Raw genomic sequence first — 23,335 nt, 5'->3', positions numbered from 1 at the left:
AAATTTTATCATTATAGAAAATTTTGTCAAAATTTTATCTCTATCGAAAATTGTGTCAACATTTTATCTCTATATAAAATTTTGTCAACATTTTATCTCTATAGAAAATTTTGTTAAAATTGTATCTCTATAGAAAGTTTTGTCAAACTATTATCTCTACACAAAATTTTGTCAAAATTTTATCTCTTTAGAAAATTGTGTCAAAATTTTATCTCTATAGAAAGTTTTGTCAAAACTTTATCTCTGTAGAAAATTTTGTCAAAATTGTATCTTTATAGAAAATTTTGTCAAAATTGTATTTTTATAGAAAATTTTGTCAAAATTTCATTTCCGTAGAAAATTTTGTCAAAATTCTATCTCTATAGAAAATTTTGTCAAAATTTTATATCTATAGAAAATGTTGTCAAAATTTTATCTCTATAGAAAATGTTGCCAAAATTTTATCTCTATAGAAAATTTTATCAACATTTTATCTCTATAGAAAATTTTATCAAAATTTTATCGCAATAGAAAATTTTGTCAAAATTTTATCTCTACAGAAAATTTTGTCAAAATGTTATCTCTATAGAAAATTTTGTCAAAATTTTATCTCTATAGAAAATTTTGTCAAAATTTTATCTCTATAGAAAATTTTGTCAAAATTTTATCTCTATAGAAAATTTTGTCAAAATTTTATCTCTATAGAAAATGTTGTCAAAATTTTATCTCTATAGAAAATGTTGTCAAAATTTTATCTCTATAGAAAATTTTGTCAAAATTGTATCTCTATAGAAAATTTTGTCAAAATTTTATCTCTATAGAAAATTTTGTCAAAATTTTATCTCTATAGAAAATTTTGTCAAAATTGTATCACTATAGAAAATTTTGTCAAAATTGTATCTCTATAGAAGATTTTGTCAAATATTTTTTTCTGTAAAATATTTTGTGAAAATTTCATTAACAAAACTTTGCAAAATTTTATTGCTATATAAAATTTCGTCAAAATTTTAGTTCTGTAAAAAATTTTTTTTGTAAAAAAATTTTTCTCAAAATTTATTTCTGTAAATAATTTTGACAAAATTTTATTGCTATAAGAAATTTTGTCAAAATTTTATCTCTATGTTTGTTCAAAAATTCAAATTGTTGAAATATTGAAAAGTCTTATTTTTAGGATTTTCGTAAATGTCGAAAATTCGATTTTTTTAATCTGATTACAATCATACCTTCTTATTTTAAATATGTTCGTATTGACAAAATTTTCAATAGATGTAATTTATTTTGTTTAAAGAAAATTGTTAACTATTAATTCTTTAAGAATAAACATTTGGCACAATGTTCTATAGAAATAAAATTTTGACAAATTATCCTATAAAAATAATTTTTTATAGAGATAAACTTTTTGACAACATTTTCCAATGATTTCAATAACGATGGCCAAAAGTCGACTACAGCCTTGCATTGGTAAAGAAAATCTATTTTCGAATTTTATATCCCTAAGGCAAAGGAGAAGGACATGTTTGGCACAATAAAAAAAAATGGAAAACCAGAACCACAGATGTGGAAAATGTGGACTTCCATCGAAGTTATATACAAAAGGGAAGACAATAAAACCTACAAACTTAGAACAAAGGAATCCTTTATTGGTCTGTGATTTTAAAATTCACAATGATTTTTCAATTCTCATGCGGCAGTAGAATGTAAAAAAAATATTCTAACATTCTTTTCTATCAACATTAGAAGTGAATAAAAAACTTTTTATTTTCTAATTTTTTATCCCATTGTTCTATTCTCTTTATCGTTTCAGGATATTTTTCAACATCTAAACAGCCAATGTGAAAGAAAGTTGTAAACATAATAATGCCATCAAATGGAAACCCCGCCAGAAACCAACAACAAATAAAAAGCAATATTTTAACAAATCACAAAAGTTATAACCGTCATTGAGACTATAAAATAACCCAAAGCAAGTAAAAGTCAAAAAGGACCACATTTGAAACGAAGGCGTAATCAAAAAAAAAATTGGCAGTTGCCTTTTTGGTAGAAAATAATTGTTCGTTGTTAAAAACAAACCCAACACAAATCAAAAGCAATAAATATTATACACCGATATAAATACCAAACAAAGGAAAGCTTCAAAATGTCGTTGACCATTAAAGTGATACAATTTCAAGTGCCCAAAGCCAAATCGAACCTTATAGCTAAGGTGGAATTTCGAGGTAAGTGAAAAGTAAATATAGTTTCATATATACATAAATTTAGTTCATATATCGATCGATATAAATTGTTCACCGACACAAACTTTTCAGACAAAAATCCACTGATATAAAAATGTCGAATTTTCTGAAGAGATAAAATTTTGACAAAATTTTCTAAAGATATAAAATTATGACACAATTTTCTAGAGATAAAATTTTGACAAGATTTTCTATAGAGATAAAATTTTGACAAAATTTTCTGTAGATATACATTTTTGACAAAATTTTTTGTAGAGATAAAGTTTTGACAAATTTTTTTAGAGATAAAGTTTTGACAAATTTTTTTAGAGATAAACTTTTGACAACATTTTAGATAGATGTAAAATTTTGACAAAATTTTCTATAGAGATAAAATTTTGACAAAATTTTCTATAGTGATAAAATTTTGACAAAATTTTCCAATGAGATACAATTTTGACAAAATTTTCTAAAGAGATAAAATTTTGACAACATTAAAGATATAAAATTTTCTATAGAGATAACAGTTTGACAAAATTTTCTAAAGATATAAAATTTTGACAAAATTTTCTAAAGAAATAAAATTTTGACAACATTTTCTATAGAGATCAAATATTGACAACATTTTCTATTGTGATAAAATTTTGACAAAATTTTCTATGGAGATAAAATTTTGACAAAATTTTCTATGGAGATACAATTTTGACAAAATTTTTTGTAGAGATAAAATTTTGACACATTTTTTTTAGAGATAAACTTTTGACAACATTTTAGATAGAGGTAAAATTTTGACAAAATTTTCTAAAGATATAAAATTTTCTATAGAGAAAACATTTTGACAAAATTTTCTAAAGAGATTAAATGTTGACAAAATTTTCTAAAGAGATAAAATGTTGACAAAATTTTCTAAAGAAATAAAATTTTGACAAAATTTTCTATAGAGATAAAATATTGACAACATTTTCTATAGTGATAAAATTTTGACAAAATTTTCCAATGAGATACAATTTTGACCAAATTTTCTAAAGAGATAAAATTTTGACAACATTAAAGATATAAAATTTTCTATAGAGATAACATTTTGACAAAATTTTCTAAAGAGATAAAATTTTGACAAAATTTTCTAAAGAAATAAAATTTTGACAAAATTTTCTATAGAGATCAAATATTGACAACATTTTCTATAGTGATAAAATGTTGACAAAATTTTCTATGGAGATAAAATTTTGACAAAATTTTCTATAGAGATAAAATTTTGACAACATTTTCTAAAGAGATAAAATTTTGACAAAATTTTCTATAGAGATTAAATTTTGTAGTGATGAATAAATAAAATTTTGTATAGAGATACAATTTTGACAAAATTTTCTATAGAGATAAAATTTTGACAAAATTTTCTATAGAGATAATATTTTGACAAAATTTTCCATAGAGTTAAAAATTTGACAAAATTTTTTATAGAGATAAAATTTTGACTAAATTTTCTATGGAGATAAAATTTTGTCAAAATTTTCTATAGATATAAAATTTTGACAAAATTTTCCATAGAGAAAAAAATTTGACAAAATATTTTATAGATATAAAATTTTGACAAAATTTTCTATAGAGATTAAATTTTTCCATTTGTTTTGTTTTGTTATTGTTGGTTTTGTTCTTTAAGCATTGTTGTTGTTTTTTTATTTCAGCTTAAAACCATACATTGACTAAACTACAAGAGTAGCTTAACCAACAGAGGAAAAGAATGTTTGTCAAATTTATTTGGGCAAAGCCCTATAGACTGCAAGATGGTTGGATGGACGCACGTTTCGGAATTACCACATTCCTCATCAGCATCCTCTACTTGCAGCAAAACTATCAACCAATTATCAGAATAAATTCAGGCAGTTTATTAAACCCAACAAAAACCACACTTGAACCCTCCGAAAAAAGGTTTTACATTGATAGCCGGCTTATGCCGAAATAAATTCGAAACAAACATATCTCTTTTCCTATGTCACTGTCAAATCATCGATTTGAATTCACATGGCTGGGTTTATTTCGAGCGTGCCTCCTCTTCTTTTTCCATTTGTTTTGTTTTGTTATTGTTGGTTTTGTTCTTTAAGCATTGTTGTTGTTTTTTTATTTCAGCTTAAAACCATACATTGACTAAACTACAAGAGTAGCTTAACCAACAGAGGAAAAGAATGTTTGTCAAATTTATTTGGGCAAAGCCCTATAGACTGCAAGATGGTTGGATGGACGCACGTTTCGGAATTACCACATTCCTCATCAGCATCCTCTACTTGCAGCAAAACTATCAACCAATTATCAGAATAAATTCAGGCAGTTTATTAAACCCAACAAAAACCACACTTGAACCCTCCGAAAAAAGGTTTTACATTGATAGCCGGCTTATGCCGAAATAAATTCGAAACAAACATATCTCTTTTCCTATGTCACTGTCAAATCATCGATTTGAATTCACATGGCTGGGTTTATTTCGAGCGTGCCTCCTCTTCTTTTTCCATTTGTTTTGTTTTGTTATTGTTGGTTTTGTTCTTTAAGCATTGTTGTTGTTTTTTTATTTCAGCTTAAAACCATACATTGACTAAACTACAAGAGTAGCTTAACCAACAGAGGAAAAGAATGTTCGGAGGGTTCAAGTGTGGTTTTTGTTGGGTTTAATAAACTGCCTGAATTTATTCTGATAATTGGTTGATAGTTTTGCTGCAAGTAGAGGATGCTGATGAGGAATGTGGTAATTCCGAAACGTGCGTCCATCCAACCATCTTGCAGTCTATAGGGCTTTGCCCAAATAAATTTGACAAACATTCTTTTCCTCTGTTGGTTAAGCTACTCTTGTAGTTTAGTCAATGTATGGTTTTAAGCTGAAATAAAAAAACAACAACAATGCTTAAAGAACAAAACCAACAATAACAAAACAAAACAAATGGAAAAAGAAGAGGAGGCACGCTCGAAATAAACCCAGCCATGTGAATTCAAATCGATGATTTGACAGTGACATAGGAAAAGAGATATGTTTGTTTCGAATTTATTTCGGCATAAGCCGGCTATCAATGTAAAACCTTTTTTCGGAGGGTTCAAGTGTGGTTTTTGTTGGGTTTAATAAACTGCCTGAATTTATTCTGATAATTGGTTGATAGTTTTGCTGCAAGTAGAGGATGCTGATGAGGAATGTGGTAATTCCGAAACGTGCGTCCATCCAACCATCTTGCAGTCTATAGGGCTTTGCCCAAATAAATTTGACAAACATTCTTTTCCTCTGTTGGTTAAGCTACTCTTGTAGTTTAGTCAATGTATGGTTTTAAGCTGAAATAAAAAAACAACAACAGAGATTAAATTTTGACAAAATTTTCTGTTGAGATAAAATTTTGTCAAAATTTTCTATAGATATAAAATTTTGACAAAATTTTCTAAAGAGATAAACTTTTGACCAAATGTGCTAAAGAAATAAAATTTCGACAAGATTTTCTAAAGAAATACAATTTTGACAAAATTTTCTATAGAGATAAAATGTTTGCAAAATTTTCTAAAGAGATACAATTTTGACAAAATTTTCTAAAGAGCTAAAATTTTGACAAAATTTTCTATAGAGATTAAATTTTGTAGTGATAAATAAATAAAATTTTGTATAGAGATAAAATTTTGACAAAATTTTCTATAGAGATTAAATAGTAACAATTTCTGTAGAGATTTAATTTTAACAAAATTTTCTGTAGAGATACATTTTTGTCAAATTTTTCTATAGATATAAAATGTTGACAAAATTTTCTATAGAGATAAAATTTTGACAATAATTTCTATAAAGTCAAAATTTTGACAAATTTTTCTATAGAGATAAAATGTTGACAAAATTTTCTATAGGGATAAAATTTTCTATGGAGATAAAATATTTAAAAACAAATAATATTTATAGAGATAAAGTTTTGACAGAATTTTCTATAGGCGAAAATTTTGTATTGATATATATATTTTTGACAACCGTTTTATAGAGACGAAATTTTGATAAAAAAATTACGGAGAAACAGTTTTTACATCTCTTTGTACATATTTTGTTGAATTCTTAATATTGTTTATTGTTGTTGATATATGGATTCATTTCACATTGCTTTTATTAATTAAATCTCTTAGGAATTCGCTTTTATATTTGCATTTTTGTGGTTTAGTAGATCGGTCATATGTTCACCGCAGGGTCACTAAATCAATTTATATTTATGTATACAAATCGAATTTGATGATTATTTGTGAGTGTCAAATCGTTACCACAATCCTAAATTTGTTGATTTAATTTTTGAAATTACAATCAAGGATTCAAACATTGCTACTTCACATTATAAATTCAAAAGCAGCATGTTCATATTTTCTAATTGGAAACATAAATATTGTATGATATCTCAATGAAATAGCTTTAATAATATAGATTTTCTATCATTATTAAAATTTGTTTCTCAAAAATGTTATAAGCTATGTTGTAAGCAATTGGTATTAACTAACAAAAAAATTATTCCAAATTTTTGTAGTTAAAATAATAACTTAATTTAAAAAATTTAATAAAAAACATAATTAAATTAAAAAAAAAATATAAAATAATGGTATAACTTGTTTAATCAAAACAAAAAGCAATCATAGGAAATAATTCTATCAATAATTTTTTTAATTGGATCAACTTTCTAATAGACGTTAGTGATTCATAGTATCATTTTCCTGTTAAAAAAATCCTAATTACCATAGGGATAAAATTTTGACAAAAAACCTATAGAGATAAAATTTGGACAAAAATTTCTGTAGAGATAAAATGTTGACAAAATTTTCTAACGAGATAAAATTTTGACAAAATTTTCTATAGAAGTATAATTGTGGCAATTTTTTTAATGGAGATAAAATGTTGACAAAAGTTTTTATAGACATAAAATTGTGACAAAATTTTCTATAGAGATAAAATTTTGACAAAATTTTTTGTAGAGATAAAATTTTGACCAAATTTTCTATGGAGATAAAATTTTAAAAATTTTTCTATAGATATAAAATTTTCTCTAATTATACAATAAGTTTTCGAGCTTTATTAACCATGTTCTTTAATCTATATCTGTCGATAAAGTTCGAAAAATAATTGTATAATTAGATATAATGCATTTGGACGTCAATTGCCTGTTTCGGTATCAGGCTAACATGAAATATAATGATATAAAATTTTGACAAAATTTTCTAACGAGATAAAATTTTGACAAAATTTTGTAAAGAGATAACATTTTGACAAAATTTTCTAAAGTGATAAAATTTTTACAACATTTTCTAAAGAGATAAAATTTTGACAAAATTTTCTATAGAAGTATAATTGTGACAAATTTTTTAATGGAGATAAAATGTTGACAAAAGTTTTTATAGATATAAAATTTTGACAAAATTTTCTATAGAGATAGAATTTTGACAACATTTTTTGTAGAGATAAAATTTTAACAAATTTTTTTATAGAGATAAAATTTTGACAACATTTTAGATAGAAATTTTGACAGATTTTCTATAGATATAAAATCTTCACAAATTTTTCTAAAGAGATAAAATTTTGACATTTTCTAAAGAGAAATTTTGACCAAATTTTCTATGGAGATAAAATTTTAACAAAATTTTCTATAGAGATAAAATTTTGACAACATTTTCTATGGATATAAAATTTTGACAACATTTTCTTATAAAATTTTTAATTCACTTCCAAAACCATTAAATTCGGATCACACCTTAAGAAGTGATGAAAATTTAGTGCAACGGCTTATGAAATATTCGGCATCCATTCATGACAAGCCCATGTTAAATTAATTGCTTCTGCGCCAATTTTGCGCCACTTCCCGATTCAAAAAGGACATTTATCACTGTTTTTTGGCGACGCTTTTTATCTGGACATTGGTGCGTATGATTTACAAAAATTGATAGACCATTGTGGCGCATGATTGATAATGACTGTGATGGCACTCTATGTAGTCGATCGATTTATAAGAATACAATTTGGCAAAATTTTCTATGGAGATAAAATTTTGATAAAATTTTCTATAGAGATAAAATTTTGACAACATTTTTTATAGAGATAACAAAATATTTACTTGGTAAAATATCACAAAATTTTTAATTCACATCCAGAACTCTGAATTCGGATCACATTATGAAAATTCAGTGCAACGGCTGATGAAATGTTGTATACCCATCCTATGATAAGCTCATGTAAATTAATCGCTTCTGCGCCGATTTTGCACCACTTCCGGATCCATAAAGAAGATTTTCACTACTTTTTTGGCGACGGTGGCCATAGTGTGTATGATTTATAAAAAAATATATTACATGTTAGCCTGCTACCGAAACAGGCAATTGACGTCCAAATGCATTATATCTAATTATACAATTATTTTTCGAGCTTTATGGACAGATATAGATTAAGGAACATGGTTAATAGAGCCATTGAAAAGAAAACGCCAGATACAAATCTATACACGCCCGGACTGTACATGTTTCGGTTCGGGCGAATGAACCTTTCCATAGCCTTTAGTATAGATCTGGCTGGGAGAGATAACTCAATTTTGGGCCCTTTATGCTAACTCCTTATGGAGAAAACATTTGGGAAATTTCCTCTTACAAATTGAATCATTGAATTGAATCTCCCACTGTACATCATCTTTTCATATAACTTACAAGTCCCTTAATCTTATTTTTTTTTTATTTCGTTTTGTTACATAGTAATGCAACAACACGAAATTTATTTTTAGAAAGCTAATTTGTTAGAATTCACCTAAGTGGTGAACAGTCGAACAATGCTTATTGTTTCTACAGTCAACTATTAACCATGTTCCTCAATCTATATCTGTCCATAAAGCTCGAAAAATAATTGTATAATTAGATATAATGCATTTGGACGCAATTGCCTGTTTCGGTATCAGGCTAACATGTAATATAATAAGCAACGATGAGCCCGTCGTAAAACTAGGAAAAACACGACTAATGTACGCGTTAGAATTGTTGTTGTATCCTGGAAACCAGTTTCTGTTAATCGTCATATGTTGTAGTTGACTGTAGAAACAATAAGCATTGTTCGACTGTTCACCACTTAGGTGAATTCTAACAAATTAGCTTTCTAAAAATAAATTTCGTGTTGTTGCATTACTATGTAACAAAACGAAATAAAAACAAGTATATACGGCCGTAAGTTCGGCCAGGCCGAAGCTTATGTACCCTCCATCATGGATTGCGTAGAAACTTCTTCTAAACACTGCCATCCACAATCGAATTACTTAAGTTGCTGTAACGCTTGCCGATGGCAAGGCATCTTAAAACCTCCTAACACCATCTTCTAAATTGTATAACAAAATTTTCTATAGAAAGAAAATTTTGACAAAAATTTCTACAGAAATAAAATTTTAACAAAATTTTCTATAGAAATAAACTTTTGACAAAATTTTCTATAGAAATAAAATCTTGGTAGATTATTTTTGGCTCGAGTGGCAACCATGATTATGAACCGAATAAAATTTGAACAAAATTTTCTATAGAAATAAAATTTTGACAAAATTTTCTCTAGAAATAAAATTTTGACAAAATTTTCTATAGAAATAAAATTTTGACAAAATTTTCTATAGAAAAAAATTTTGGTAGATTATTTTTGGCTCTAGTGGCAACCATGATTATGGACCGATATGGACCAATTTTTGTGTTATTGGACCAATTTTGGTATGGTTGTTAGCGACCATATACTAACACCACGTTCCTAATTTGAACCGGATCGGATGAATTTTGCTCCTCCAAGAGGCTCCGGAGGTCAAATCTGGAGAACGCTTTATATGGGGGCTATATATAATTATGGACCGATATGGACCAATTCTGGCACGGTTGTTAAAGATCATATACTAACACCATGTTCCAAATTACAACCGGATTGGATGAAATTTGCTTCTCTTGGAGACTTCGCAAGCCAAATCTGGGGATCGTTTTATATGGGGGCTATATATAATTATGAACCGATGTGGACCAATTTTTGCATGGTTGTTAGAGACCATATACCAATATCATGTACAAAATTTCAGGCGGATCGGATGAAATTTGCTTCTCTTTGAGGCTCCGCAACCCAAATCTGGAGATCGGTTTATATGGGGGCTATATATAATTATGGACCGATGTGGACCAATTTTTGCATGGTTGGTAGAGACCATATACTAACAGAATGTACCAAATTTCAGCCGGATCGGATGAAATTTGCTTCTCTTTTAGGCTCCACAAGACAAATCTGGGGATCGGTTTATATGGGGGCTATATATAATTATGGACCGATGGGAACCAATTTTTGCATGGGTGTTAGAGACCATATACCAACATCATGTACCAAATTTCAGCCGGATCGGATGAAATTTGCTTCTCTTTTAGGCTCCGCAAGCCAAATCTGGGGATCGGTTTATATGGGGGCTATATATAATTATGGACCGATGTGGACCAATTTTTGCATGGTTGGTAGAGACCATATACTAACAGCATGTACCAAATTTCAGCCGGATCGGATGAAATTTGCTTCTCTTAGAGCAATCGCAAGCCAAATTTGGGGATCCGTTTATATGGGGGCTATACGTAAAAGTGGGCCGATATGGACCAATTTTGGCATGGTTGTTAGAGACCATATACCAACACCATGTACCAAGTTTCAGCCTGATCGGATGAAATTTGCTTCTTTTAGAGCAATCGCAAGCCAAATTTGGGGGTCCGTTAATATGGGGGCTATACGTAAAAGTGGACCGATATGGACCAATTTTTGCATGGTTGTTAGAGACCATACACCAACACCATATACCAAATTTCAGCCGGATCGGATGAAATATGCTTCTGTTAAGGCTCTACAAGCCAAATCTGAGGGTCCCTTTATATGGGGGCTATACGTAAAAGTGGACCGATATGGCCCATTTTCAATACCATCCGACCTACATCGATAACAACTACTTGTGCCAAGTTTCAAGTCGATAGCTTGTTTCGTTCGGAAGTTAGCGTGATTTCAACAGACGGACGGACGGACGGACGGACGGACATGCTTAGATCGACTCAGAATTTCACCACGACCCAGAATATATATACTTTATGGGGTCTTAGAGCAATATTTCGATGTGTTACAAACGGAATGACAAAGTTAATATACCCCCATCCTATGATGGAGGGTATAAAAAATAAGATTAAGGGACTTGTAAGTTATATGAAAAGATGATGTACAGTGGGAGAAAAGATGATTCAATTTGTAAGAGGAAATTTCCCAAATGTTTTCTCTATAAGGAGTTAGCATATAGGGCCCAAAATTGAGTTATCTCTCCCAGCCAGATCTATACTAAAGGCTGTGGAAAGGTTCATTCGCCCGAACTGAAACATGTACAGTCCAGGCGTGTATAGATTTGTATATGGCGTTTTCTTTTCAATGGCTCTATTAACCATGTTCCTTAATCTATATCTGTCCATAAAGCTCGAAAAATAATTGTATAATTAGATTTATAAAAAATGGCTAGATCATAGTGGCATATGATTAAACATTACTTTGATGACATTCATTGAATCCGATTGATTGAAAGAGAAAAAATTTTAACAACATTTTTAAAGCGAAAAAATGTTGACAAAATTTTCTATAGAGATAAAATTTTGACAAAATTTTCGATAGAGATAAAATTTTGACAAAATTTTCTATAGAGATAAAATTTTGACAAAATTTTCTATAGAGATAAAATTTTGACAAAATTTTCTATAGAGATAAAATTTTGACAAAATTTTCTATGGATATAAAATATTGAAAAAAAATTATATTCGATAGAGATAAAATGTTGACAACATTTCCTATAGAAATACAATTTTGACAAAATTTTCTATAGAAATACAATTTAAACAAAATTTTCTATAGAGATAAAATTTTAACAGATTTTCTATAGATATAAAATCTTGACAAAAAAATTTTTTTAAGAGATAAAATGTTGACAAAATTTTCTATGGAGGTAACATTTTGACAAAATTTCCTATACAGATAAAATTTTGACAAAATTTCCTATAGAGATAAAATTTTGACAACATTTGCTTAAGATATAAAATTTTAACAAAATTTTCTATAGAAAATTTTTAATTCACTTCCGAAATGTCGGACATCTATCCTATGACAAGCCCATGTTAAATCCATCGCTTCTGCGCCAATTTTGCACCACTTCCGGATAAAAACAAAAAACAAAAAAAAACATTTTCAATACTTTTTTGGGAACTTTTTTTTGCTGGGCATTAGTGCGTATGATTTATAAAAATTTCTAGACCATAGTGGCGTATGATTGACAATGATTTTGATGGCATTCAATGAATTCGATTGGATGATAGCAAAATTAAATTTAAAATTGATGACCGTGTTTATTTCTACAGATCATTAAATAAAGAAATTGATTTACAGCGTGATAAAACCAAATTAATTTGTGGTATAGGGAATATTTGGAAATTAAATGGAAATCTTTCAGAACCTCTCAGGCTAAAATATGTCCATATTATGAAGATATACTATTTATCATTATTTTTTAATCTTAAAGAAAAATGTACATGTAAAATTTATAAACAGAGCTGCTACTGGACTTTTGGCCATTTTCATGTAGCTCCGTTAGACTTTAACTGCCAGTTAACAAATTCCAAACTGACATACTGAATATATAGGCAAGATGACAGATATGTATATCTGTAGTACGGTTTACGAACAAAAGCAATTATAATATCCTAGCCCTTAAATAATTAATTTGAGAATATTTTATTTAATGTTACTGAGACATTAATTCTCCTAGATATGTAAAAGACAAGGTTATGTTTTCTTGTGTGTGTGTGTGTGTGTGACCCTGAATATATACTGTTTTCTTTTATATGTTGAAAGATTTATGCTGACATATATAAAAGAAGGAAATTTCACCACGATCCTATTACCCGAAACCTATGTAACATAAGAAGTATCCATTTATTTTATGGTGTTCTCAATGCTTTAACTTTTCAAGATGTCGTCAATAAAAGAAAAAAAAAACGAAAACATGTCAGGAATTTGACCTTTTTGTCAAAGTTCATCAAAAATAAAAAGGAAAAAGAAATGTGAAAGTTTCAGCTTTTGTTGGCAAAATGTAAGTACTACATATCTGTCATTCATTGCCATACTAAATATAGATGGCAGGACAAAGAAAAGTCCTCTTTGCTATGGCACAGTTAATAAAATTTCAGGAATCTTAACATTTGGCACTTCAGTGAAGAGCATGAGTAATGGATATCATGGTGGATTCATTACAAGAATTCATCTTTGAAATTTGACCTTAATAGGGCAAATTATTTCTCGAAAGAATATTTTGTGCTAAATGTCTATCAACCCTTAAGGATTCTACTGATTAACAAAAGACCCATGTAGATTTGCAATCCAATTTAGTATCCTTTCATTTATTGCTTATGTCCGTTGTGGTGTGATGAAAATACAAATTAAGAAAACCCCGGTTTCTTTCCCATTTCATTTGTTACATTCTAATATTCCTTTATTTTCTTTTCTCATTACTATCAAAAATATTTACGCAAAAATTTCATTACAACAAAAGGATAATCCTGTGTCTAATCTTTATGAAATATACACCAGTGACACAAATCTAATTTCCTGTGACTACTGTGAGAGAGAGACAATCATAGCTGCTAAGTAAACAAATCTAATCCTTCTACAAACATCATCATCACCATTGTTTATCTGATTTAGCAGATCTAAATCACTCCACACACACACACACATAGATGTCTTTGGGTCATTTTACTACAGCTCCTTATTTCCTTGCACTGTTAGTGGCAACATCATCGTTAACTATATCATCCAGTTTATTGTAGTCAAGGATTATGATATAGGCTTCTCTGTATTTTAGTGTTAACATCGTCATAGCAATGGTCAAAAGAAGGCGGAAATCTGGTTATGTAGATAGGCAAACAAAATGAACCAAAAATAACCCGGAAATTGCGTCTCTTCATCATGGTCTTCTAACGATGAAATGATTAAACCATAAAAATCATACGCACAATTTCGTTTTATATTTCTCTGCCCCCGCCCCCATAAACAGCGGAGACAAGAGCAAAATTTTCTATTTGCTCCTCTATTCGCATATATTTCCGTATTTTTTTATGTGCCAGAGTATGTCAGAAGAACGTGTGTCCTTGCAGGTACCCTGAATTGTGGATATACCATGCCCACCATCATCACACCTGTTTTACAGGGAGTTGAATTTAGCTGAACACAAAAAAGTGGCGAAACAAATGAAATGGAATCATTTATTTGAGTTCTCGTTAAGGTCCTTTATCATCCAAAATGGTTTCATTTGTGGATTGTCATTTTTTCTGGTATTCTTTTAATTTTCCCTTCTATTCCTTTGATTACAAAAAGTTCGTTTGGGTCTGACCATATCAAAATGGCCAAAATGGACATGTTCACAGCATGACCAAAAATGAAGAGGATATGTCAGTTAAAGTGTGTAAAACCCCTGGAGGTTCTTGTTGGTATATTGCGGAATTTCTGTATCATATTTACGTAGAAACGAATATCAAAAAAATTCCATTTGAAATATTAAAAAATAAAAATTTAATCAAATAAATTTATTGGTTCACTTAATTTGTAATCAATCAATCACATAAATTAAGTGAACCAATTGAGTTTTTAATTGGGTTGGGTCAGTTAATCATCAAGTAAATACGACCAAAATTCGGTCAGCCCGAATCTTATGTATACCATAAAAAAATCACTTCTGTAACATATACTCCCACACACATTGTGCTTCAAGCATATTTATTTTCAGGATTGGTCCAAACAAAATATTGTTCGTATTGTTTTAACATATTATGTTTCGCATACACTGTGGTAGAAAAAAACTTTTAATGAAACTTCCGTTGTGTGTATATATTTTTAAGGCGCCAATTTCAATGCATCTTAAAGCTTGTCTGAACCGTTTGACCTCAACTATTTTCAAAAATTCGCAATGTTTCTAGAATGAATTGAAACTTTTTTTAACAAAATTTGATTAACTTGTACCATTTAATTAATTCTTACTACGTGTTTGCCCTATTGGAAATAAAGAAGTTAAAATTACCCATTAAAAAATATGATAAAATCGAATTATAAAAATTGAATTAAAAGAACTTCCTGTGTAGCTAAAATGCAGAACATTTTTGGAAGTGCTTTTAAAGTAGTGCCTTTAGAAGAACTTTAGAATGCCTTTAGAAGAACTTTGTTGCGTACCGATAACATGGTATATTAAACCTTTTTAACATTGTCTTCTAAATTGCATGTCAGTCCATATGGAGTATATGTTCGATAATAAAAGCTAAGGTCAGATGGGGCCAACTATAGAATACTATAGTATAGCCGAGTCCGAACGGCGATCCACATTCCAGTGAAACCACGTAGAGAAGCTTTGAAACCTTCAGAAATGTCACCAGCATTACTGAGGTGGGATAATCCACCGCTGAAAAACTTTTTGGTGTTCGGTCGAAGCAGGAATCGGACCCACGACCCTGTGTATGCAAGGCAGGCATGCTAACCATTGCACCACGGGGGCTCCCTATAATTATATGTAGCTCCCATATTAACCGATCCCCAGATTTGACTTCCGAAGCCCCTAGGAAGAGCACAATTCATCCGATCGGGTTGAAATTTGGTACGTGGTGTTAGTATATGGTCTATCCGGAACTATTGGGGGATCAAAATTCATCCGACCCGGTTGAAATTTGATACGTGGTGAAATTTGGTACATTGCGCTAGTATATGGCCGCTAACAACCACGCCAAAATTGGTCCATATCGGTCTATAGTTATATATAGCCGACCACCAAAAATAATCTTCCAAAATTTTATTTCTATAGAAAATTTTGTCTAAATTTTATTACTATAGAAAATTTTATCAAAATTTTATTACTTTAGAAAATTTTGTCAAAATTTTATTACTATACAAAATTTTGTCAAAATTGTATTTCTATAGAAAATTTTGTCAAAATTTTATTGCTATAGTAAATTTTGTCAACATTTTACTGCTACAGAAAATTTTGTCAAAATTTTATTGCTATAGAAAATTTTGTCAAACTGAATTATATATAATCGGCTTTTTATACCCTGCTCCACACTGTGGAACAGGGTATTATAAGTTAGTGCATATGTTTGCAACACCCAGAAGGAGACGAGATAGACATATGTTGTCTTTGGCAAAAATGCTCAGGGAGGGCTCATGAGTCGATATAGCCATGTCCGTCTGTCCGTCTGTCCGTGAACACATTTTTGTAATCAAAGTCTAGGTCGCCGTTTAAGTCCAATCGACTTCAAATTTGGCACAAGTATGTGTTTTGGCTCAGAATAGATCCCTATTGATTTTGGAAGAAATCGGTTCAGATTTAGATATAGCTCCCATATATATATATATATATATTTCGCCCGATGTGGACTTATATGGTCCCAGAAGCCAGAGTTTTACCCTAATTTGCTTAAAATTTTGCACAAGAAGAACAATTAGTACTATAGTCAAGTGTGCCCAATTTTATTGAAATCGGTTTAGATTTAGATATAGCTCCCACATATATCTTTCGCCCGATATGGACTAATACGGTCCCAGAAGTCAGAGTTTTACCCCAATTTGGTTGAAATTTTGCACAGGGAGTAGAATTGGCATTGTAGCTATGTGTGCCAAATTTGGTTGAAATCGGTTCAGATTTAGATATATCTCCCATATATAGCTTTCGCCCGATTTACACTCATATGACCACAGAGGCCAATTTTTTGCTCCGATTTAGTTGAAATTTTGCACGGGGAGTAGAATTAGCATTGTAGCTATGCGCGCCAAATTTGGTTGAAATCGGTTCAAATTTAGATATATCTCCCATATATAGCTTTCGCCCGATTTACACTCATATGACCACAGAGGCCAATTTTTAACTCCGATTTAGTTGAAATTTTGCACAGGGAGCAGAATTAGCATTGTTGCTATGCGTGCCAAATTTGGTTGAAATCTGTTCAGATTTAGATATAGTTCCCATATATATGTTTTTCTGATTTCGACAAAAATGGTCAAAATACCAACATTTTCCTTGTAAAATCGCCACTGCTTAGTCGAAAAGTTGTAAAAATGACTCTAATTTTCCTAAACTCTAATACATATATATCGAGCGATAAACCATAAATAAACATTTTCGAAGTTTCCTTAAAATTGCTTCAGATTTAAACGTTTCCCATATTTTTTTACTAACATTGTGTTCCACCCTAGTGCATTAGCCGACTTAAATCTTGAGTCTATAGATTTTGTAGAAGTCTATCAAATTCTGTCCAGATCGAGTGATATTTAAATGTATGTATTTGGGACAAACCTTTATATATAGCCCCCAACACATTTGACGGATGTGACATGGTATTGAAAATTTAGATCTACAAAGTGGTGCAGGGTATAATATAGTCGGCCCCGCCCGACTTTAGACTTTCCTTACTTGTTTTGTTTAATATATACCCCGTATTGACTAACTTACAATTGAGAAGACGGTGTTAAGATGTTTTAAGATACCTTGCCATCGGCAAGTGTTACCGTCATCGATTGTGGATGACAGTCTTTAGTACAAGTTTCTATGCAATCCATGGTGGAGGGTACATCAGATTCGGCCTGGTCGAACTTACGGCCGTATATACTTGTTTTTATCTCTGATTTCTAAACTACTAGGAAAAATTATGTTCCAAAATCGTGAACGGACGGTAACAAAATGAAATGAAAGCGTTCACGAAACATCAAAACGGAATGTTTACTTTTATGAACAGATCATTTTGAAAAGAGCACGCTGTTTATGTTTTTTTCTATGGGTGTATGCATATTCTCGGTCCTGGAGATATTGATGATGAAATCTGTGTGTCTGTCTGTTCCGAAAGAAACAAGCTTTTGACTTGAAACTTAAAATTCTGAAGAGTTAAAATCAGGGATCCGGAGCGGAGCGTGGAGCGGAGCGGAGCGTGGAGCGGAGCGGAGCAAGCCCTTTTTTTGCCGGAGCGGGAGCGGCATTTCTAAAATCCGGAGCGGAGCGGTTTCCAAATGAAAAACCGCTCCGCTCCGAATAAAATATTACTTGAATGAAATGTGTAACTTTGAAATTACACTGTGTAGGTAATTTCAAATTTAGCTAGTACTTAGCGTAGTGTGAGTAAACGTTTAAAATGTACGATACGTATTTTTGTACGTACGTACATTGGGGAAAACACAACGTGTTTTTTTAGTAATTGTTTTCAAAAACGGCAAATGTCAAAATATATATCTAGTATGTGTTGTAAAAGTAACAACAGTACTTTCGATCAATTTCATCCCGTATTACTACAAAGATGTTTGTAATGAACGTCAAATAAATGAAATTAAACGATCTTATTTATATTTAATCTTTTAGTTTTCTACACTGAAAAAAATATTGTCGTGAAGTCAAAGATTCCATGTCCTTAGAATAAGAATGCAAATTTTGCTTAACATGGAAGACGCATTTCTCTAAAATAAAGTTTTTTATACCCATCACCATAGAATGGTGACGGGGGTATAATAAGTTTGTCATTCCGTTTGTAACACATCGCAATATCGATTTCCGACTATATAAAGTATATATATTCCTGATCAGGGAGAAATTCTAAGACGATATAACGATGTCCGTCTGTCTGTCTGTCTGTTGTAATCACGCTACTGTCTTCAATAATGAAGCAATCGTGCTGAATTTTTGCACAACCTCGTCTTTTGTCTGCAGGCAGGTCAAGTTCGAAGATGGGTTATATCGGTCCAGGTTTTGATATAGTCCTCATATAAACCGACCTCCCGATTTGGGGTCTTGGGCTTATAGAAATCGTATTTTTTATCCAATTTGCCTGAAATTTGAAATCTGGAGGTATTTTATGACCGTAAAGAGGTGTGCCAAAAATGGTGAGTATCGGTCCATGTTTTGGTATAGCCCCCATATAGACCGATCTCCCGATTTTACTTCTTGGGCTTCTACACACAGAGAAGAGATTGGTTGGAAATCGGTTGAAGTAATGAAAATTCTACATTTATAATTAAATATCAATTGCCCCAATCTATGTATTATATTTGCAATCATACGTGGGTCTCTACTACAATGCTTCGATTATTTCAATGGATTTACGTTTGTGATAGAAGACAGACAGTTGTAGGAGCCAAATGTCTCTACTTTAAAAAATTTTGCCCGTATTCGGATGACACAACCTGCCGTAATTAGTTGTCGTAACTGTCACTTTGTTATCACAACTTACGGATACCTTTCACAACCGAATGCCATTTGAATTATTGTACAAATGTCATTTCTATTAAAATATTAATTTCATGTCTAAGGAAGACGTATTTTTTTAATTTTTAATCTTCAAAACATAATTTGTTACCTGGAGAACTCGGAATGTAATAGATCGGATGAGAAAGAGAAATGCCCTTCCACAATGGTCAAGGAGTGCTCCGAGACACCACTTTAATGTACCAATCTTCACAGTTCCAACAGGTATTTAACCCTAGCATCCAGTCTGTGATTTGATCAATTAATCAAAACTTTTGTCTTTTAGTTAGTAAAATACTGGCCAGAGTGGTTGACAACTTAATTCCGTGCTAAAGCAAATATAAACTCTCTCGATAGCTGGCGACGTCGGCAAAAAGTAAATACTTGTAATCTGCTATAATCTCAATAGTAACGATTTTCACAATTTTACGTACATGTCAGCTAAACAGGTGCAGATGTTCATGCAATATGTTACGAGATGAGTCTTCAAGTAAATTTCTTATGTGTCCTCCATTGAGTTGGGTATTATACCCTCCACCATATGATGGGGTGGAGTATATCGAGATATGGCTCTAAAACTCAATAAAGTATATATTCTTAGTCGTGCTGAAATTCTGTGTCGATCTAGCCATGTCCGTCCGTCTATTGAAATCACGTTAACTTCCGAACGAAAACAGCTATCGACTTCAAACTTGACACAAGTAGTTGTTAGTTCGGATGGTATTGCAAATGCATATTGTCTACATATAAACCGACCCCCCAGATTTGGCTCTCGGATCCTCTTAGAGAAGCAACATTCATCCGATTCGGTTGAAATTTGGTACGTGGTGTTAGGTCGATATCGGTCCGTAATTATATTTAGTCACCATATAAACCGATCGCCAGATTTGACTCGGGAGTCTCTTGGAAGAGCAAAATTCATCCGATGCTATTGAACTTTGGTACGTGGTGTTAGTATATCGTCTTTAACAACCATGAAAAATTGGTCCATATCGGTCTATAATTATATATAGCCTCCATAGAAACCGATCCACATATTTGACCTCCGGAGCCCCATAATTCATTCGACTCGTTTGAAATTTAGTACATTGTGCCAGTATATAGCCGCTATCAACCATACAAAGACTGGTACATATCGGTCTATAGTTATATAGCCCCCATATAAAACAAACCCCATATTTTAATTCTAGCTCTCTAATTAACGCGCAAAAGTTCATATCGGTTTAATCTTTCTGCGTATTTAGTTGTTTTCGATACGAACATATATTAATTAATTTACTAATCAATTTTTATTTTGTTTGTAGTAAAATTTTTTTGCAACATAGGATGATGCGCAAATTCATGGCGAAGGATATACGAGCTGATTTACAACCAACTTAATCGCTAAAAATTATAAATTGTAATTTTCATAATTTGATATGAAATACAATGAATTAAGATTTATTTTCATTTCATATTTTTAAATAAAATAAAATATATTTAATTGGGAAGGAATTGGTTTTTAATTTGGCCATGAGTATTATTAAGGTTGGGCAACACAACCGAATGATGAAGGTAGCTACAACCAATGTCGTCGGCAGACCCAACCAATATCACATTAGGCATTAGTTGTGTCGACCGAATCAGTCGGGTGACACAACTGCCAACTGATAGTTGCTACAACTGCCAAAAGGAGGTTGGCAATAAATTCGGTTGTCACAACCAATCTGTATTGTCTGTGTAGAATCCGAAGTTTTTATCCTATTTGCCTGAAATTGGAAATCTAGAGGTATTTTCGGGTCATAAAGAGGTGTGCCGAAAACGGTGAGTAGCGGTCAATGTTTTAGTATAGCCCCCATAAGAACGATCTCCCGATTTAACTCCTTGGGTTTCTAGAAACCGTAATTTTTATCTGATTTGCCTGAAATTGTAAATATTCTGGTATTTTAGGCTCGGTCCATTTGGTAATGCCTCCATATAGACCGACTTCACTTGAATTGCTTGAAACTCAATGTAAAATTTCCAGATTTTACTTCTACATATTTAAGATTTAAAATCAAGACGTTATTTTATAATTTTCTTGCACACTTACAAGAGATGTTAATGATTCCTCTAAAACTCAAACAAAAATGGTTCTTATAAATGCAGAATCTGATATAGTCCTCATAGGTGAAATCTTTAAATTTATCTTCGGGAAGTGTCCTCAAGTCCTCAAGCCCTCCTAAAATTTCAAAGGAAACCCTAATATTTGGTTCATGGTGGTGGGTATTTAAGGTTCGGCCCGGCCGAACTTAGTGCTGTATATACTTGTTTTCTTGTCCAAAAGGCAATAAACTTTTGAATGAAGTTGCAATGTCCTTATAATTAAGTGATTTTACTTAAAAATGTGTATCATAACATGAAAGATAAAATTTTTGAGGTAAGGTCAACGTGACTTTAATAATTAAGAAAAATTCTTTAAAATTAATAAAATTGTCTTTAAATTTGTTTCCTTTTTGCATCTTGCCTACAAAGCAAAAAATCGTTAAAAAAAAGACACTTTATTTTAAAGACGCTTTTTACTTGAAACATAGCATAATTTCTACTGGAAGTCGAGTCTTAATATGGAAAAAAAATAATTCGTTTACTCGTTTTTAAAGGATTTTGATGACAACTGGCGAAAAAAATCTAAAAAAAATGAAAAATTAACATATGCTTCCTAGAATGCTTCCTTTAATGAAGTCAAAATGGATTTAATATTTCTGAAAAAATCTTCAAAATTAATAAAATATTTCAACACATTGTTTTAAAGTCATTATACCCTAAACCACATAGTGGTTAGGGTATAACAAGTTTGATCTGCCAAAAAATGTGCCTACAAGAAATATTGATTTTACACCCCATAAAATATATACCGATCGACTCAGAATCACCTCCTGAGTCGATCTAGCGCTTGGCGTCCGTCCGTCCATCCGTCCGTCTGTCCATGTATTTGTTGTTCACAGGATTTCGGTCGCAATTATTAACCGATTTTGATGAAATTTGGTACAGGGAGTTTTTTTGGGCACAAGGACGAACGTTATTGAATTTGGAAGAAATCGGATCAAATTTTGATATAGCTCCCATATATATGTATTGCCCGATTTCGACAAATGGGGTCACGTTGCACTTTTTTTACTAACCGATCGTCGTCAAATTTAGCACAAAATAATCTTCTGTATCACCCTTTAAGTCTGAAAATTTCATCGAAATCGGTTCAGATTTAGATATAGGTCCCATATATATGTATCGCCCGATTTTGTCAAATTAGGTCATAAAACCCTTATTTATCAACCGATCTTAATCAAAGTTGGCGAAATGTAATCTTCTATAGCACTAACTATATGTGCAAAAAATCATCGAAATCGGTTCAGATTTAGCTATAGCTCCCATATATGTACCGCCCGATTTTTCTAAATAAAATAAAACTCAATTGAACAAATAATACAATGTTTGTACTATAATTTTCTCGAAGAGGAGCGGAGCGGAGCGTGGAGCGGAGCGATTTTTTTTTTCTCGGAGCGGAGCGAGGATCGGAGCGGTTTTTTTTTCTCCGGAGCGGGAGCGGAGCGGAGCGAAAAAAATGGACCGCTCCGGATCCCTGGTTAAAATGGACTATGTTATAAAAAGTGCACGCTCGAATCTAGCCCTTGATTATTTATTTGATAACTCAGTTTTTGCCTTCCATGCCAGATATATGATTTCTTTGACATTGTTCCAACAATTGAAGTGCTTGGTGTTCTTCTTAATATTTGAAATACATTTATGCTAACTTCAATCATGAATTCAGATTTAACCATGTTTTATTGATTTGATTTGAACAAAATGTATTTTCCATTC

General features: G+C 31.2%; 1 protein-coding gene and 1 long non-coding RNA gene across 2 annotated transcripts in view; both read left to right on the top strand.

Moving 5' to 3' along the window:
* The first annotated feature begins 1,790 nt into the window (after positions 1–1,790).
* LOC142231262 (otoferlin-like) overlaps positions 1,791–23,335 on the top strand; it is a 239,237-nt gene continuing 217,692 nt past the window's right edge. The window contains exon 1 of the mRNA XM_075301878.1: positions 1,791–2,195. Coding sequence (XP_075157993.1) covers positions 2,117–2,195 — 79 coding nt within the window. The 5' untranslated portion in view covers positions 1,791–2,116. The remainder of the gene's footprint in view (positions 2,196–23,335) is intronic.
* LOC142229046 (uncharacterized) lies at positions 19,621–20,988 on the top strand. The gene is made up of 3 exons (XR_012720313.1): positions 19,621–19,723; positions 19,785–19,874; positions 20,803–20,988. It is a non-coding gene; the product is annotated as an uncharacterized LOC142229046 (long non-coding RNA).

The sequence above is a fragment of the Haematobia irritans genome, chromosome 3, assembly GCF_050003625.1.
Source record: "Haematobia irritans isolate KBUSLIRL chromosome 3, ASM5000362v1, whole genome shotgun sequence".
Lineage (NCBI taxonomy): Eukaryota > Metazoa > Arthropoda > Insecta > Diptera > Muscidae > Haematobia > Haematobia irritans.
This window is presented reverse-complemented; position numbering and strand designations above follow the sequence as displayed.